Raw genomic sequence first — 20245 nt, forward strand, 5'->3', positions numbered from 1 at the left:
CACAGGAAGCCTATGCATTATTCATACCTCTTATTCAGAGGCTCATGTGACGTTTTCTATTATTTTCCTCCCTTGCTTAGATAACAATCTTTCTTAAAACGCCACAAAGCTTTTTTTTAACCATGTAGTTGTGCTACATGCACAGGTGTATGCATATGTGTCAACAAATGCCTCTAATACATTACTTGACATTAATATTTCATAGCAGTGTCTCCATAAGCTGAAATCCAAATGCTCTTTTGACAATAACTGGATGGGTAACAGTTACTTGGCACAAGTCTTTCAGATCAGAGAATGATTCTCTGTCTACACTATAACATGCACTATAACAGTGGATTTTTTCTCTAGCTAACATCCATTTCTGCTCTTCCTTTTTTCCTCTCTTTTGAATGCCTTGTACACCTCACCCCCACATGCCCTCTCTCTTTTTCTGTCTTGCTGTATGGTTGTTGCTACAGTCTCGAAGCAGATGGAGAGTACAGCCCAGTTTTAGCTTTTGTTCCAAGTCCCCAGAGAGTCCGAGCCCTTTCCTTGGCTCCTCCCACTCCCCTTATCTTCAATGAAGTTTAGGAACCTCACTTTTCAACTGAGCATAGGAATGAGCATGTGCTCTGCAGGCAGTTTACACTGTTTACTCACTTATAACACTTTACCTGTTCAGTAGGCTATGCATGCAAGTTCGTCCAGTACTGAATGAGGTGGAGGTTGGGTTGATCTTCATGGTGGAGGGTTTTCATGACTTGTCCATCATGTTGAAAAATGGTTGAGGAACTAGGACAGTAAATGCAAACAATTCCCCACCACCTCAAACACAAACACACCAGAAAAAAAAAAATCACAGCATTGGAATGCATACAAAACTAATCTACTGTTCTATTTTGTCACTGTCGAACAAAAACAGTGGAATGTCTAAACATCAGGTTTGAGCCAATAGTGTGAAGTTGGGAAAGATCCAACTTTTTCTGCATACACAACATATTAATAAAGGTATTAAATGATACACATTATGTTAACATACCATAACTGTTTCGGAATCTTCACTGAACACATATGTTGGATTTTAAAGTTATATAAAGGTTAGCATGACGACAGCACCATTGCGCACGAGCCTCTCAGATTCTACGAGCCCGGGCATTGCGTAAGGGAGGGGGTATTTGTTTATGTTTTTCCTTCAACGCTCTACCTCAATACTTAATGAGATGTGAAACCTCAACTCAGGCAGTCTCCCAGCTGTTGTCAGGAATACTTTATAAGTTAAAAAAAAAAAGACCATGGGACCACAGGTTGATATCAGATCAGTCGTCCCGAGCACGCGGGGGTCAACTGACAGTCAGCTAAGTATCCACTTAAAACACGAAAATTAAAAAATGCTAAATCATTTTTAAAAACGTATTTTTTTCTCGTCTCTGTAGCGTAATACATGTTTTCTTTTATTAAATGTTTCTGTATTAAATCAAGCAATATGTTTTAGACCATGGGCACCATAAAATCATTGCATAACCATTTTTCTCTTTTAAGCCACCATAGGGTATTGTTGATGTAGACTAGCTTAATTCGAATATGAAATTCAACAAATCTGAAAAAAAAAAAAAAACTTAGAAGACCTAGGCTTCTAGCTTAAAAAGAAATAGCCTACTCCAGAGTTACATAAAATGAAATAGTTTTATAGATTACAATGAGATTGTAAATATAGTATTTTCCCACCAAAGCTAAGAAACTATCAAAATAACGTAAAACATTAATGATGAATGAGATAATTGGACCATTAAGTTTGCCAGATACAAAAATAAAATTTGTTGAATATTGCAAATGTTGTAAGTGCACACTAGCCTACTCTGTTTCTTATAGGCTAAAAGTAGCACAACCAAGAAAAAAAAAACTGAAGAGCCCTTTAAAAGATTTCTGTTGAATGACTTTAAGCGTATAGACAAAATGACGAATGTTTTCATGTTTGATAGCATTTTCCGCGCTATTTTTGTGTTGAGGAGACAAACTGGACACATCGGTCAAAGCATTGGCATTAGTTGAGCACGACTGGACCTGACAGCTCCTGTAACCATGCCCTTATAACCGATCTAAGTGCTACTTCAAGGAAAAAGGCAGTCTCCGTTGTAAAATGCCGTAAAAGGCGAGAGATACAAAGTTAGGGAGACACAGTTTAAGAATAATCACACTAAATGCGACTGTAAGTGCAGGTGATAAACTTTTCAGCTAGTTTACAGTTTGGTAGGCGTCGCTACTCCCCAGTTACAGGCGCGTGGTCGCGAAATTTGAGCGCGTTTGTCGTTTGAGGGTCGCATGTAACAGGACGGCACAGATGGTCGCGCGGTTCACTGGAAGATAAAGGTATTATGGATAAGGTTGTGAATAATTTAGCGTGCTGAGCGTGTGCGTGATATTGCCTATTATTCTCGATGTTAATCTGGATAGGGATCGCAGACGCACGGCTCAAGTGATTGGATAAACGCAGGGGTGGAGACACAAAAAAGCAGGTACACTGCGGCCACTTTCATTAATAATTCCTGAGCAATTCCAGTGAAGTCTTTGAAGGGAGCGGACAAAAAAACAGTTTTGGGAAATTACTTATCCCTTTCTATTCCTAAAGGGAACTCTCTCTGTAGCCTTTATCGTTGTTGAAAAGTGTTTAAAGAATAAACAAATATAATGTAGCTTCTCTATTAAAATGAATACATCAACGCTTTTTTGTAATAATTTACCACGGTAAATGAGGTTTTCAAATGATTAAACCTAATTTTTGGGGAGGTTCTGAAAAAGAAAAGTGGTTCATAAGGCAAAAATGTTTTTGCGAAACATGTATTTTAGAGGTCTTTAAAACTTATTTTAGTTTTATTTAACAACAACAAAGGAAGGCTATTTGTAAGCTCCCTTTTAGTCTAAGACATAAGAGTGCGCGTGTTTGTGCGTGTACGTCAGCATTTGTACTTTGGTGTGTGCGCGTGTGTGGCAGACTCACAGAGCGAGTGTATAGTCTCGCGAGTCAGGTCCTGTGGGACTCCACTCGTTGCGCTCACCAGCTGACAGCGCGTGCTTCCAGCAGGACATCCAACACCCCTAGCCAGGGGTCGGCCAACAATTCTGTAAAAGTTAATAAACGTTTCAATTACAGTTAAAACAATTCCTTCAATAAACACGAGGCTGCTTATAGATAAGAAAACTATTAAAACCCATTCATACGCAAAATGAAATAATTCATGATGTTTGTCATGGCTCGAGGGTAGAGAAGCTGACAGTTGGCACGGGGGCAGTTGGCAGCATACCAGCATGCATATGAACCACATGAAGAAAACCTTAACGTATGCGCTAAACGCCTTTAGAGAAGTTCTTCCAAACTCTGACTAAAAGAAAAGATTAACAATGAGACTAAGATCTGACTTAAAGTTCACATTTTAAGACAATTGTAGAACGAACAGCTAAATGAAGTTTTCTTAAGAGACAGAGTCTGCTTCTAAAATTGTAGGCTTTTTCGCTTATACGAACCAAACCATAAGAAATTCGTACGAAATCGCCACCTCATGAAATAGCTAGCCTACGTTTACGTTACGGTTTCTCATGAGATCGGATTGGCTTTAAGCCTGTGAAACACGAGCAATATTAGTAATATAGCCTAAATAAGGCGTCTACAGTTTATTTGACCGCTAGGCCTATAAGTAAAACTTCAAAAGAGAAAACAGCCTCAGAATGAACAGGCTAAATAATAAAAAAATATGCTGAACTGAGCTACATTGGGTGTATGAATCAATGTTTTTTTTAAATGTTTTTTTTATTATTAAATGTGTCACTGTATAGGCTACTGACTGTGTTTAGTGCATTTCTTTGATGATCTGATTTTCCTGATTTTTGTGTAAATAAAATAAAATACAATAAAATATTAAATCAAATGAAATGTTTTTATTATAGCCAACATTGTGTTGCAGTCTGCTGCCACAGAATCTTTTTTTAAGTTCCAAAAAGAACTTTGATCTCTAATTATAGAAAAAATTAAAACATGTTGTTGTAGGCTATATAAAATAGCCAGAAACCATACACGGATCCGAGGTGCCTATAATGTTAAATTAAGAACTTTTTGTCCAAATAACCAACTTAAAGTGTTTCTTAAAAGAAGATGGTCAAAAAGGTTCTTTATTGACATTGATGGTTCCATGAATATCCTTTAACATAAATGGAGCCTTTTCATTCCACAAAAGGTTTATAGTGGAAAAAATGTATTTTTAGATTATACAAATATTCTTCACATTAAGAAAAAAGGGTTTTTCTAGGAACTGTTAATTGAAAGGTTCTTTGTGGAACCAAAAAAGATTCTTCGTACAAAAACACCCTTTGGAAGATTTTTGTTAACGGTGCTGCAAAAAACCACTGTAGGCTACTTGACTAAAGTTCACACTTAAAAATATAGGTTTGTTTTATATGTATCACAGACAAGGTCACCCTACGTTTTGATACAACATTTTATAGGCTACAGTACGGTAAAAAATGTAATTATTAATTTTTCGGTCATGTCACATCAGTTACAACCATAAAATGTTTCACACCTATAAGTTCTCGTTAAGGGCTAAACCTAATTAAAATTAAATGACATTAGATAAAGCTGGTGCCCACATATTAGGATTTACTTTATTTAAAAAAAAAAAGAAGATCTAGATTCTAGAAAAGGTTTTAGATAAAATCGTAATGAAAAACTGATAACGACAATCACACAGAGACACGAGACATAATCATGTTAATTTTTCTTTTTTATTTCTACAATAAAACAAAACATACCAGTAGCAAAATTGCTCATTTTCAATAACGAAAAAAAAAAATTGACAAGGCAAACGGAAATAAATAGCTTACTTCAGTTAAAGAAGCAGAACAAAACTTCTTTGCATTGAAATCAAATATTAAAAACGAACGGATGTACAAAATCTAATGGCTATATTAAATATATTAATCAAATTGGCATTACTTCTACATAAACACAAAATGCCTTGTTCCATGACAAAAGAGTGTTTCTCAAGCCTATGGCCCGTTTTTAAAGTGCACGTAAACTTTAGAAGTTGCAAATTCTTACAGGGTTCAACATCAATCGTATCTATGAAAATAGGCCCAGGACAATCACGTGTCAAAACAGTTCACGGAAGACAGTTTTATGCATGACATTCGAGCCCATGGCACTGCCGCACGCGGCAGTTCACATGGCGTAGGGGTCTGATCAATGTCACGAGAAGGCAACTAAATCTATTGGCGTCAGACACAACAGCAACATCATTGTCAAAAGATCATACAACAAATGGATAAATAAAACCACCTATTACAAAGCCCAAATATGCGATTGACACGACTGATGGACAGTCCGGTTGGTGTGTTTTCTAAAAAGAGCGGTGCTTGGGCAGTTTCAGTTCCGACAGCTCGTCCTCGCTCTGCATCTCCAAGTGCGTTTCGTCCGAGTCACTGAAGTGCGAGTGAGGGGAAAACTCTCCGTCGCTCCGGTTCGACCGAGGCGAGTCCTTGCTGGCCTCCGAACCGTACTTGCTCGTTCCAGAGGGCGACTGGAGCTCTTGCTCCATGAAAGAGGCGAAAGTTGCGTCCTCGTACTGGTACGGGTAACCCGCGCCCGCGCCTCTCCGGCAGACGCTCGGCGATCCTCTGGGAGAGCGGTCCTCCTCGAACACGTTGGCAGGCAGCAGGTCGCAGTTTGGCGGGTCGGCTTTAGCACCGGGGCCCTGAAGCAAGTCGGACAGGGCGTTGATGTAGATCTGTGCCATCTGTAGGGTGTCGTATTTGGAGAGCTTCTTGTCATCTTCGAAGGCTGGGATGACGCTGCGCAGCTTGTCGAACGCGTGGTTCAATCCGTGCATCCTTCGTCTCTCCCGGGCATTGGCAGCCATGCGCCTCTGTTTCTGCACGACGTTGGTCGCTTTGCTTGACGGGGCCCGCTGTCTGCCCTCATCTGCAGCCACAGCTCCTTTAAGCCGGCAGAGCTCGCGTACTTTGACAGGACTCTTGCTGCTCTTCCTGAAGTTGGAGGCAGAGGACACGCCTTCCGCGCTCGAGCCGGGCGAGTGCAGCAGGTATTCGGCGTGTGCCGCGCAGGTGCCAGCCTGCACGGGAGCCAGCCAGGCGCGTGGGTCACTGCTGGCCATGAGTGCCAAAGCTGGTGGGTACTCGCGCTGCTTCCCCCGCCCCAGGCTCGGATGCTGGACGTCGAGTTCAACCACCTCCCTTGTATCCGTGCTTACGCCGTCCACGTTCATTCCATCCATGTTGTTTTTTTTGTGCTTTTTGGAGGAAAGTGGGTGGCTTTGGATAAGGGAAATGGATTTTTGCCGATGACTTCTCTTCTTACACCTGTGATGAAGGGGATTTCGTTACTGATGTCTCAGGGCGACTCTTCGGTTTTAAAAGCGGCACGCGCCGGGGAGCCCCCCTTCTCAAGCTGGTCGCGTGGCGCTTTGACCAATAAGAGCACGCGGGGCAGGCGCGTGTGGGCGACCAATGAGAAGTCGTAGTAAACCCGAGAGAGGTTATTATGCCCAAACTTTTTTTTAATAATGTCGCGCTTCAAACCTGTTTAACTAGAGAATTATTATCACAATGGGCCGTCCCACAGGACGCACTCAAAAACGTAGAGACTGAATAAAGTTATGTGGCGAGCCTCCTCACACACTATGCTTAGGAAATTAGATCTAGTCTATAAAGTGCAACAGGAAGGAAAAAAAACTTGTCTCGACAGTCTCAAATGAAGTGAAAGGGGTTATCAAAACGGTTTATTTGAGAACACCGTGCTTTGAATCTGCGTGTGTCCATTAAATGCACGTGAACAGCTGAATTTAGCGCCATTTTCTTAAACTTTTGTTCTAGCTTCAAAGAAAATAATTAGCGACATTGATATATTAGGCACTGTCTCTTCATGCGTACAGTCGCATGAAATGACCAAAAAAAACAAAAAACAAAAAAAAACCCCGCATTTGTTTTGGTTTCATTTGTCAACGAAATTGAATAGGCTATTCGAGAAATTTATTTACAAACACGTTTTATTAATTTAGGCATTTATCATTTAGCTATTTCTTAGTTTACGTAACCGTACTTATATAATATAATCGTACTTACAATCGTACATATAGTCTAACATAATAAAAGACACACTTATAATATAGGCTACACATATACTTCTCTATTGAAAAAGAAATCTCAGTTGCGCAACATGAACATTACATAAATAGCAATAATTCATTATTTTATTGATGCACAGTTAAACACATTCAAAAATGAGTGTTAATACCAGATTGAGTTTCGTTTTCTTTTTGGACAAGTTCAAAACCTTTTGATCCGATTTAAGGAACGCCCTTTCAGCAAAAGAGCTTCCCAAAGATCAGAAACTTGATCTGGAGGCGCGACAGTCCCTAGCTCACCCCAACTGGAGCCTCATCCAGGCGGCTTGTGTGTCTCGGAATAGGTCCTAAAGCAAACAACAGGTTGGGATTGCTGCCGTCGATTATTAAAGTGTCCCAGGGACAATAGAGACTCAATGTTCCATTCGACACGCCTGAAGAACTCTTTGGAAAAAGGGCACAAAATGTGTCTCGATGGGGGCTTCCACCGCGATCGAGTCTGCGTGCTGCTTTCTTAATTCCTGTCTCCCGGGAAACCCAGAGATATCGCGTGCTTGATAAAAGCCGATAAAACACGTCACAGGGCTCCACAACACACGTAGTATTATTATAAGTAGCCTAATAATGAATTTCACAGCTACTCCATTCATTAAATATATGATAAATAACATATATATATATATTTTTATCTATGTAACAAATATTTACATAGATAAAAGTAATAATTGATATTAAATTTAATAATTTAGATTTCAATTTTTTTTTATTATCCAGTACATAAACCTCCCGACGTTAGTTTAAAGCGAGCTTGTGTATTTACAAGCGTTTAATTTGATTTAATGTTTTCCGTAATACATGAAACCTGAAACAAATAAGATCTCTGATTTTCTAAATATAAGAACAGGTGCACACTTTAGTATGCATCTCTTTACAGAAAAAGCCACAAAGGCGACATCTAGTGGACTTGCAACGCACTTACCGTAGATCAAGTGCTTATTTTCTTCAGAACTTGAGAATTTCAGCCTCAATGATCAAAATACAAACAGCCGTTTTGCTACAGTTCGTCGTCCAATAAAAAATCGCCAACTTTAATCGGAGAGGAAGTCTAACGTTTTTCTAATTTGATTAACAATTTATCCTGTTTTCATGCAGAAAATGTCTGCCATTTAACATGGAATTGTATATTAGTCCTTGAAGAGCTACAGAACGCAACTGTCTGCATGTCAGCCGTCATAGGTGCTATGCTATGTGCTGTAAGTGTAAGCTTTTTATCGTTTAATAATTCTGGTGCATCAGAGTTTGGTAAAAAGTGTAACAGGCAACATTACAACCCATACGCATTACATACAATACATAGCATAAACAGACTCGCGTACAAGAGCTTGGCCTAATACATCTGGAACATGACAGGTTCAGGGTTAAACTTGTGGCGACAAACTCCTCAGTCACTAGAGCATGACTTGAAATGCTGTGGTGCCTTTCACTTTGACCTGTAGAGCATGAATCTGGTTCACAAAGTCAAAAGCCAACAGTGGCTAACCTTTGACCACAACCTTCACTGTGTTCAGAGAACTTCATGTTGATGAGCTCATCCTGCGGTGGAAGGGACGAAACAGAACGCGTTACTCTTCACATGTTCCACTGTACTGTTCGGGACATTATTGTGTCTGTATGCCATTTTTGATGATACAGACAACACAACAAAAACCACTGTAGAAAACATGTTTATTAGACAAATTATACACAGAAGCTTTGCCACTTGTAACAGAGGCCTCAGTTTGTTCCATTTGAATAATATGCAACACATACAACAAAATAGGCCTATATTAAATACTGTACATTATAATCAGTTGAAAATGATGTAATCCTGTACAATTCTATGTATGAAATTAAAAATGTTACAGGCATAGCAGGTTTTGCATGCTTCTTTTACGGAAAAAAACCTTGCCTCCTTTTTGACAGATTTGGAAATTAAAATTAAATGAAGTCGAATGAGTGTGCCTTACCGTCAGAAACCGTGGAGAACTTCTTGTAATGTGATAGTGGCTAACTGAGCTTTACAGACTCAGATATTATACTCTATATCGTCTTTAAATCCGACAAAAAATTATCTGCATGTAAAATATACACTTGAATGTCTCTTCATTTACGCTAAATAAAAATCTTTAAACTGATACTAAATAAAATTGCTCCTATAGTCTTTCAGTAATCGTATCTTAAGAAAAGTACATCTAGAATGCTTGCGTCAAAACACTGTTGCTGTTCTCTACACACAACATTTGCGAATTAGTCAGAGGATAACAAACTGAAAGCTCATTCTAAATGACTAACATTAGTAAATATTAATACAGTTTATGTTAGTGAAAAGGATTGGTTTGTTTTCTGTCCTCAAAACGTTTTTTTTTTATTTTTTTTAAACTCTCACCACACCTCGATGGCCTTGTTTAAACAATTAGCACTTTAAAAAAAAGTTAGATAAATAGTACCCCTTAACATTTACGAAATTAAATAGAAATATATTTCAAATAACCCCTCAAAAGTCGCCGCCGTATCAGCATTTTCAGATAGTAACAGGTTGAGGACCAACACTTGAAAAGTAAAAAAAAGCCCTGTCTCCTAAGGCTCATGTTAAGAATTTGTTTAAAAACCCTCTCACTCTTTGATTTCCAAAATCTATGACGCACAGCCGCGAGATTGTGGCATATACAATGAAGCTATTCTACAGAATGTTTTTGTTGAATCCTGGAGTACGGCTACAGAAGTGAATACAAACTCTTAATGGTGCAAATCAATGTAAGATGATAGCACTGAAGCAACTTCAAAAGTAATCATTAAAAAAAAAGAGAAAACTAAAACCACAGACAGCTCTGAACACTTTTTTTTGTTGTTAAAACTCTCTGACCAGACACATTCCACGCATTAAAGATTCGTTATACTTAAAGTCAGTAAGAGACATTTAGTAGCATTTGTTCCACCCACCCACCCACAGTATAATAACTTTATTTTGTATTTTTTTTATTTTAAAGTTCATTAGAGTCTTTTCCACAGAGTGTCCGTGTAAAGACTCAAAGTAGATCTCAACTTCTGGGAGATGGCAGAGAGGATGAGAGGTCTTTAGAAACACAGTCACTTGCTGTGAAGCTTCAGAGAAAAGCAGGTTGTTTTCTCTGAGTTTAGCAGCGCCATGTTGAATGCATCAGCTAGAGGGAGTACTGAACGTTAACCAAAAGCAAAATTCAGTCGATGAGTTGACAAGATGCTTCCAAACTGAGTTATTGCAGATCTGGGAAACACTTGGCAGAGTCTTTTGTTTTTTTCTTCCCGAAAAAAAAAAAAATTCCAAAAAAAAAAAGTAAACATACTAGGGGCCGGGGTGGGCTGATACGGGATGCTGGACATTGTCTTGACGGGGCTGCGAAAGAAGCCGCCGTTGGGGGCCCGCTGCCGGAAGGGCCCCCCAGTCCGGTGGTCCTGCACGGCCCCGAAGGCGAAGCCGGCTGCTGCTTTGGCCGACAGGGTGCGGCTGAGAGTCTGGATCTGCTCGGGGATGAAGGTGGTGGTGGTGATGTGCGTGTTGCGGAAGTCGCTGATCTGCTCCAGGGCCTGCCGGGCAGCTGGGAGGGAGTCCATGTCCAGGGGCGTCAGGTCGATGGAGGAGGTGGAGAACTGTTTGTGGGGGCTCTCATCCTCCGTGCACAAGCTGTTAACCCGGTGATGAAGGTGCTCCAGGTCGATCTCCTTATCGTCCTAGAGGAGGGGAGAACGGGAGGAGGAAAGTGGAGTGGGGAGGGGTGCGGGAAAAAAATAAGGAAGGAGAGAAGAACAGGAGGAGGAGTGAAGGTTGTTACAGGATCAGAGGAGAAAAGAGGTGTAAAGTGAAGAGAAGAGGTGTGTAATCGTAAGAGCAGATACAGCGGGATGGGTTAGTGAAGCGGGACGGCGCGATAAGGGTTAATAGGGAAACGGATGGGCGGTGGAAGAGGAAACGCAGGCAAAGAAAGGTGAGAAAAGGAAGGAGGTGGTGAGCCAGTGAGATGGGAAGGAAGTGTTCGGATGCGGTTGGGAATGGATGGAAACATCGAGAACATTTAGAAGAAGGTTGAGGGTGGGTGTCGATGGAGAATTAGCAGGCCCGATGAGGTTTTAGCGTTTGCATGGTTAACAAGACAGAAAAAGAGGAGGGAGGAAGGTACAAAAAGGGAAACATACTGAGCTACGGTAATGAAAACACATCAGTCTTAACTAGTACTGTCCTTGAACTTGTCGAGAACTATCAACAACGTTAATGCCATTGCGTGACACATTGATCTTTGGATATGTAGATACAGTCTACAAAACCTTTCCACTTTCAAGCCATCTGAAACCACGGTCGATCTACTGTATATTATGTTTACAGTACTAACATAACCACTAAAATATGTGGAGTGCTTAAAACAAAAAAACAAACTCACGGGGTGACGTGGGCTGACATTGTGGCTGCAGTGAGATAAATGGCCTCTGGATTGGACCAGCATAAAGCACTTTGTTGATTGCAGCCACCAGCGGCAGGCAGCGTGGCCCTGAGTAAAGAGGGGCGGAGGGGAAACCTGGTCGGGCCGAAGGGGGTGGGAGGTCGGGGGGCAACTCATTTGTACCTGTCCTACCACCACGGTGGAGGAAGGCGGTATAAAAGGGGTGTAGGAGTGACGGGAACAGGGATTGTGTTACATGACAGGACACATTTGTGGTGTTTTCTTGAACTAACGAGGGACCATGTGCTTTTCAGAATACTTGTGATCTGAAAATAATACCACTTATGTTTTTTGTGGGGCAGGGTATGATTGCTCCGAATATGAATCTAATCCAAGGCATTTTATTCTAAGATTTATAGATATGGATGTGACACTAGTGTGAAATCTTCAAACCAGTGGTTCTCAACCTTTTCAGCACAGTTATAATGGAGCTACATTCGGCATCTGTCCAACTATATGTGACACAATGTGTAACTGAATATCTGAAGGATTAGGTACACACGTATCACCTTTGTCTTCTGAAACATGCACACAACGCAAAGACCGATTGTTGTCTAAAACTATAATTAGGTGACATTGAGATCTATTAGTCTAGATCTATTAGACTTCACAAAGGCCTGAGTGGTATGATTTCAGTTTACATTACATTTTAAAAAGTCTTATTATTGCTCTAGTTTGACTAAAGGTGCATGTAAACACTTATTTTGAATATACCCTTTGAAATAACAAATGTGCTTGTGTCTGTCAATACATTAATTATTAACGATAAGAACATGCAGAAAAATGTCCTTATATTTGTCTTTAAAATATATTTATATATTAAAATATATAGATTTTTTCTGCCCTATTGGAAGTTAAGTACAAGATTTGATTATAAATCTTACAATTTTAAATATAGACATCTTAGAAATTGTATTATTAATACATATAAATGCATCAGTTGAAGTTTGCTGAGGCCCCCTAGTGTCCCCCCTGAATGAGAACCACTGCTTTAAACGTCATCTTACCTGTTGCATCGACTGTATTAGGATTCTGGGATTGAATACTGAATTAGGCACTTAGTCTGGCTATGCAACACCAGTCTAAATATTGAACAAGTTTTGCAAACGCCAGCTTGCTGGGCAAAAGGTTTTTATATGGGTTGCTCCACTCCAAAGCTACGCAGCTCAAATAACTGTTTGCGCTGTCATTTCTGTATTCTTTTAGCCAATTTTGCCTAGTCTCTATGCAGCTTGGCACTAATGTGGGTTTCAGATCAAAAATGAAGATTGGTTTTGAAAATAGCCTGTGTTATTGCATTCCTGAGCAAAGTGACTGTAAATCTCAAGGTTTCTGGAAATAAATGGTAACGGCCTTCCTTGTAGCACCCTGCTGGATTCTCACTCAGCAGCAAATGTGCGACTGCTGAAGTCCATAAAAAAACGTATTGTAGCGCATTTGGTGCCAGGGGCGATTTCATAACCTACATGGGCTTGAGGCTTGGAGAAGTGTGGAAAGAGTGTAGCTCAGTGCTGGCAGAAGACAGTTCGCGACGGGATGGCGAACGTGTGCCTCAGCTTGGAGTCGAGGGGTGTGGCGCAGCATGCAGGTGGCAGGTGATTGGAGGAAGGCCTGAGCGTAAGCATGATGTCAGTCTGCGGCTCATGACACGGCTCGTCTTGCCTCACAGACGGTCCGTCTGCTTGTGTCTGTGTGTGTGTGCGAGCACGTGTGAAAGGACAGAGGTTTGACCAAACACATCAGGCAGGCAGATGAGAGGATGAGGAAGAGGATGTTTTCAGAGAGGTGGGGGAATGAGTAGAAAAAGACAACAAACAAACAGTCAGCACACAGACGTTGTTTTTTTTTTTCTTTTTTTATGTCCAAGGAGCCAGATACCTGGAAGTGTGAGATGGTAAAAATGGCATTTTGCATTTCTCTCCCACGCCCGCTTTAACCCCTCAACACAGAGTACTTATCTATAAAACAAAATCAACAAAATAAAAGTTGTTTCAGGCTTTGACAGAAGAATAACATGAGTTTTTGGTCTTTTCTGAAAAATAATCAAACATTTTCAGAGTAATGACTGACACAGAACGCTGTTTGGCATTCGGTGGCCTCCGTTAATTATGCGGCTACATGAGGTCTGACTTTCAAATACTCACTCTTGAATATAATTTCACGCCACCGTGAATATAATTTCAATACATTTTCTCCTTTGTATAGGATTAAAAGATACATCATATATTTTATTCCTTTTTCCTTGCTTTTAAGATCGAAACACAGTCGGGTATTTGAATGCAGACCTCATACTGTGGCCTAGAAACGTAGAGGCACCGCAGGACTCCAGACAGCCACAATATCAATGACACAGCAGACATCTGAGGTGAAGAACTTTTCATCATTTAGTTTTTCAGGAATGACTAGGACACAAAGCTTGGCATGTGAAATGACTTATTCACACAGCAAAACCTCCGGTTCTCTGGACCGCCTGCTCGTCCTCTCTGGATTGGCAGGTGGTGCGCTATAAAAACTTGAACTCGTTTTGACGACTTGTCGTATCGAATTATTTCTGATCAATTGCGACACCACAGAAGGAGCCATGACGGGGAGATCACAGAGAAACAGAGGAAACAGGGACAAAATAACACCATGGCATATGCAACGTGTGCGTGTGTGTGTGTGTCAGACACAGAGACACAAGCACAAAGTCATTCTATTGTTCTGATGTGCAATGAACTCAGTGTTAGCCAGGTGTCAAGAAATATTACAAAGAAAAGAAGAAGCAGTCAGCAAGAATTAGGAAGTCCCAAGACACTAGGACACACTAAACAGAAAGTTGCATCATGCTGAAAGATGAAAGAATGGTTTTTAAGGATGTGCCAAAATGACAATTAGAAAAGACAGAAAATGACAACAAATACTGCAAAAATCAGTATTTTTGCAGTGTTTTCCAGTTAAATTTATCCAAATATCCTTAAAATAAGATAATTTTTCATGAACTTATATAATAACTTATGTAATTATTTTCTGAATACATAGATAATTTTACTGGGGGAAAAAAAAAAAAAAAACTTTTTTGCAGTAAAGGAATATGGATAAAAATCTGGCATTTACAAACTAAAGAGCTTCAATTGTAGAACCGAAAACATCTGTGACATGAGTGTGATATGTTCTAATTTTTAGTGTTTGTTTTGTCTCGGTCGCTTTTGGCATTAACACTTGTCGCTCGCTGAACCGTGCGTGTTAAAATGCGTGCTTATCAGCATGTCAGTGTGAATATTTGTGCAAAGCTCTGCCAAGCTTCTACTCTGATGGAACCATCTGGAAGAGTGCTCCGAGGAATGAGCCCAACTCTGCATGATCCAACCACTGGGGCAGAAAGGAGCGGGTTCAAGTGTGACCAGAGCCAAAGCACTCCACCCTACTTGAAAAATCCTCAGAGAGAATCATCTCTGTGCTCAGTGTTATAGCTTCAACTACACCACTATGTTAGCTATAATTAATGACTAAACATACTTACAGTATATAAAGTATAAGGTCCAATGTTAACTCTCTGGAACAAAGGCCAATGGCAGGTGAATTTACAGGTTATAAATATTTATAAGTGATTTAATTTTGCATTATTTAAAAAAAAAATATATTTTTTATCCTACGCATTGAATATATGTGACAAAGTGTAATGTATTGTGCAGCATCATACAAAAAGAATATGTACTATTATGCACATTATACAGTAATGTTACAAAAGATTTCTATTTATTTATATTCTATTTAATAAATGCTGTTCTTTTGAACTTTCTATACATCAATGAACCCTGAAAAAAATGACGGTTTCCACAAAAATATTAAGCAGCACATTTTTTTTTTTTTTTTTCTTTGATAAGAACTATAAATGTTTCTTAAACATTAAAGCACCATATTAGAATGATTTCTGACAGTTCATGTGACACTGAAGACTAAAGTAATGGCTGCAGGATATTCAGCTTTGCCATCACAGGAATAAATTCCATTTTAAAATATATTCACATAGAAAACAGTTATTTTAAATTGTAACAATATTTCACAATATTACTGTATTTTTACTGTAGTTTTGTTTAAATAAATGCAGCCATAGTGAGCATAAGAGACGTTTTTTCTGAAACAAAAAAATTCTTAAAGACTACAAACTTTTAAATGGTAGTGTATCATTTAATGACATAAAAAAAGTTAAAATATCTTAGATAAAAATGCCTTGAAAGCTAATTTTTCACATACAAAAAATAGGTCAGATGTCGATTTAAACCATGTAATGTCACAATTCCCCCAGCCATTTTAATTCAGTGTTAATTTGGACCTTGCTCATATGCGAGTAAAAATGAGTCATTCAAATTCTTATAAGACTTAAATCTGCTATTTGTGGCATGCCGCAATCAAAAACTAACACTATATTGAATCCTGTTAAACCAACAGGATTAAAAATGCTCATCTGCCATTTCTGGGAGAAACAGATGAGTTACACTAATGTCAGAGCATTATGATGACCAGCAGAGTGGACGACGGCCTTCAGAGGAATAGGGATGAAGGAGAGGGGCTCTCTCTGTGGGGTCATGAGCGGCCTGCTGCTGCCCCGACAGATAAAAGCTGCTTCATGGCGGGAGGACGGAAGACAAGAAAAGGCCCCTGACCACTGATCAAAAGCACTACGGAGATTGTTTTTCAGGTAGAACGCTGGAGATGAAATGCTGTGTTTTTTGGCCTGTGGAGAGTCTGATGACCCGGACCAAAGGGCTGTGAGGAGAGGTCAGGTGTGTATGTTGGGGGGTGGGTGATAGGACTCGGTCGGAGTAATGAGGGAGATGGGGATGTGATATCAGGAAAGGAAACACCCACAATATGACAGCTGCAGAAGATAACAAGGAGCTATAAACTCATCAAATCAAAGAAATGCATCCAGAGCAACATCACAAAGGTTCATTCGCAGCCATATGAATGGGTTGTCACTGTTAACAAGTGTTTTCATGTAAAATGCAAGCGTTTAACTGCAGAGTGTGGGCTCATTTGTTAATTATCGTTAACTTGATGCCAAAGAACCATAGGCAAACAGTTGTAAAAACAAGAAAAACAATATGTGCAAACACATTAATCTAAACTGATCTTCACAAACTGCGGGATGGGATATTAAAGAAAAATTAGAGCCTTGTCTTAAAGTAATTATCCAGATATATGCAGCACATATATTTTCTAGCACCTGCTTATTTATTTTTTCTCAGCAGAGCTCTATTACAGCTAATGTGCTTGGGAGGCAATTGAACAACATTGTGTTCTTTTTGGAGAGGTTCGCTTGTTTAAGTGCGCTATCAGAAAAATTTATTTGTTGAAAAAGTGCATTGTCTGCTGTTTGTAATGCTGACTATTTCTCATTTTAAACTCGTGTGTTTTTTGTTGATGTTACTAATATCCTCCCAAGGCTGGGTGGTATGATGGTATATGACCAGTAGAGATTTCTGCTTAACTGTTACATCTGTGTGGCTATCAGGATTTATGCTATTTACAATTAAAAATGATGAAGAAATGTATTAAGTTGCGTCTTTTATATCAGTTACCGTGGCCGAGCAACTTTGCAACTCAATATTATAGAATGATTTGAGGTCACAGGTATGTATAACAGCTATTTTACAACAGCTTCAAATGTTGCAAGTTTCTTCTTATTATTACCTTTTAATTTGCATCCATAAAGTACCATATAAAAGAGAAAACGATCAAATAAGATTAAGTATCTTTAATTTGTGAAGTATAAAATCCATTGCATTATCCAAAAATTTGTATAGCCATATGGTTAATATAACTAATTAATATTAAAATCTATATTTTATATTTATTTTATATAATTGTTAATTATTTTTATATTATAAGACTGGTCATACTGCTCATTTTTATGCCCTTTTTCCCTTATTGTCCTTTATCAAGTAGAAATTTAAGAGGGATGTTGCTGAACTTGAATTTCAATAACAACTGGATCCCATCTGTTCTTGGGCAGAAAATCTCCCACACTCTTATGTTCATAATATAGGTTTATGATCAACAACATCCCTACATCAACTGACTCTCACCTCCTTCGACGGCACTCTGGAGCCTTTCCTTCGCGTCCACCAGGTCTCCACAGTGGCAATAAGACAGGAGAGCACCACACCGGCTGCTAGTACAAAGAAGACCCCAGCAAAGCTGTGGATGTCCAAGGCGCTGCCACTCTTTCGAGTGCCCACAGGAGAGTACAAGTCACACGGACTGTCCCGCGGCCACCACTTCAGCTTCAGGATGTCCATGTCTCCATTCTGCTGAAGCTCCAGGATCCTGGACACGGACAAACATAGAGATATTCTTTTTAGTTAGGTACACTTAGACTACTTCAAACTACAGCTACATTATAACATTTATCCTGCAATACAGATAGTGAAGAATCCATACCATGACCTATTTTAGTCCAAAATGGATTTCAAGAACAATTTGGCTGGAAGTGTGATGGTAATGACAGTTGACTTTTTGGAAGCCTTGGACTTCCTAACAAAAGTTATCTAGCAGTTGATTAACTTTCAACATATGATACAAAGACAAAGAAATAGTTTTCTTTTTGAATGATTATAAACTGTATCATATATTACTGTGGCTCTCAACCAGGGGGACTCAGCAAAGCTTCCAGGGGGTCTCACGATGACTTAAAAGTATTAAAATGAATAAATTATTATTAATATATTAAAATAACCTAACTAGAGAAAAAAAACGAACAAAACACAAAAACAAAAGATAAAACAGAAACAAGATAATCAAAATCACCCACAGCTAACTTAAATATTGTTCTTATTGAGGACTATTTGGTTCTTGAAATCTCTAACAATGCAAAATGAATAAGTAAATTAATTTCAATTTGATATATAAATACTCCCAGTTTCTCTTAAGAAGAGTAAACAGCTTTGTCATAATTACAGCATAAATACCAAAAATATTTTATGTATCCAGTACAGTAATGGATTGAATAGTGAATATTGTTTTGGACAACTAGGGGCCTATAAGTCAAGAAGGTTGAGAATCACTGATATAAATATATGAATTTACATTTAACCTCAATAACATTTCAATTACAAATGCTTAATGACAGCAATTCATTAAATATCTGAGGTCAGTAATTAATTAAAAACAATAACCCTTGAAAATCCATATTAAAATAAACCGATTAAAACAGAAAAAGATGTGCAAAGCTGAATTTTACAGAACTTTTTATACAGCATGGAGTTAAAAAGTCTGGACAGACAAAATCCTGGAAATTTCTGCACGTTTAAAAAGAAAAAAAGTAAGAGACACCATAAAATCCATTATAATCCACCATCTAAAACTAGAGTATTTTTCTTCAAAGTACAGACAGAAATGTTCCCTAACTTAAGAATCATCCATTTGCTCAGAAATGACTTAGCTGTCTAAATATGAAGCTTCATTAGATAACTGAAGTGCTGCACTCCATGCCTGGACATTTACTACCAGCCTAAATATATGCACGATTATGCACAATTTTATTGTGTGTCGCATTACAGAAATGGACTGTGTTATGGATCGAAATTTAATGTCAGATTGCTTAATTCTTACACATTAATTGAGCCACTGAGATCTGTGTAACACCCTATAAATAACTCAGAATGGTCCCAGTCTTGGCATCTGTTGCTGCAGTGACAGACTTCTTTTCCCAACACCAGGGGGCAGTGTCTCCTCAGCAATAATGGCAGGCTGCAGCGTCTAGCTCCCCATAAAGAACGAGCGTGTTCTGATGTAGTGATGGCAGTTTGTACTAATGCCAGTCCAGCGCTTTGCAAATGAATGATAATGAATACAGGACACAAAGGTTTAGGAGAATTTGCCTCATTGATTGGCTGATCTGTATTGCGCGGCGGTCTCTCTCTAGCCTGATTGTCTGCAGTCAGGAGTCACTGCACAGTTTCATCCCCCGAGGAGACTAGCGAGCTTCCAAGAGCCCATATTCACATCCAGACTGCAGCTGCTGCAAACCCTTACCCAAACATCCACGCACGCAATGAAAATGTTCAGTATTCACAGTAACACACAGGACTAGGCCATCTAAAACCCTGTTCGACATTTATTCAGAAAGCTATTCTTCATTTTTATACCCTTATCCCTGTCTCATAACATAATGCAGGAGTAAAAAATGTCCTATTGCATTCAACAGATGGAAAATGACCCTTCCACATTCTGCTATGGACACAGCTCACAGGACTCGCAACAAGGTGGGCCAATGTTGAGAGATTTGCTTTATAGACCACTTTTTAAATGTGCCAACAACATTTAGCCACGCAACACTGCTCACATATGTTGCTTCAGAGGTTTCAGAGTGTGATAGCAGAGACCTGAAAGCACAATGAGGACAATTCAAGAGAACAGCACAAAACATACCAGGGGAGCCGTGATCCAATGCCATTACAATGCCAAGTACTGTGACTGAGTAAGCAAAGATGTAATCAATGTCCCGCTCGTCTTTACAGGGTATTGTCAAAAATGAAAGTATTAGTTCACTCAAAAATGAAAGTTCTGTTATTTACTCGCCCTCATGTCAGAGTACTATATATATATATATATATATATATATATATATAAAGACAACAG

General features: G+C 39.2%; 2 protein-coding genes across 2 annotated transcripts in view; both read right to left on the bottom strand.

Annotated features, from left to right (window-relative positions):
* Positions 1-5029: 5029 nt before the first annotated feature.
* Positions 5030-6324, bottom strand: LOC107669614 (protein atonal homolog 1-like). Its single transcript, XM_016461916.1, has one exon. The coding sequence runs from the start codon at positions 6258-6260 to the stop codon at positions 5367-5369; it is 894 nt and encodes a 297-aa protein (XP_016317402.1). The 5' UTR covers positions 6261-6324; the 3' UTR covers positions 5030-5366.
* Positions 6325-10235: 3911 nt separating this feature from the next.
* grid2 (glutamate receptor, ionotropic, delta 2) overlaps positions 10236-20245 on the bottom strand; it is a 415852-nt gene continuing 405842 nt past the window's right edge. Inside the window, exons 15-17 of the mRNA XM_016461892.1 lie at positions 17692-17932; positions 10472-10856; positions 10236-10309 (exon numbers count right to left, since the gene is read on the bottom strand). Coding sequence (XP_016317378.1) covers positions 10236-10309; positions 10472-10856; positions 17692-17932 — 700 coding nt within the window. The remainder of the gene's footprint in view (positions 10310-10471; positions 10857-17691; positions 17933-20245) is intronic.

The sequence above is a fragment of the Sinocyclocheilus anshuiensis genome, unplaced genomic scaffold, assembly GCF_001515605.1.
Source record: "Sinocyclocheilus anshuiensis isolate Anshui unplaced genomic scaffold, SAMN03320099.WGS_v1.1 scaffold80, whole genome shotgun sequence".
NCBI classification, from domain to species: domain Eukaryota; kingdom Metazoa; phylum Chordata; class Actinopteri; order Cypriniformes; family Cyprinidae; genus Sinocyclocheilus; species Sinocyclocheilus anshuiensis.

Excerpts from the sequence above, each read along its gene's own strand:
- LOC107669614 (XM_016461916.1), bottom strand. The coding sequence starts at position 6,260 with ATGGATGGAATGAACGTGGACGGCGTAAGCACGGATACAAGGGAGGTG.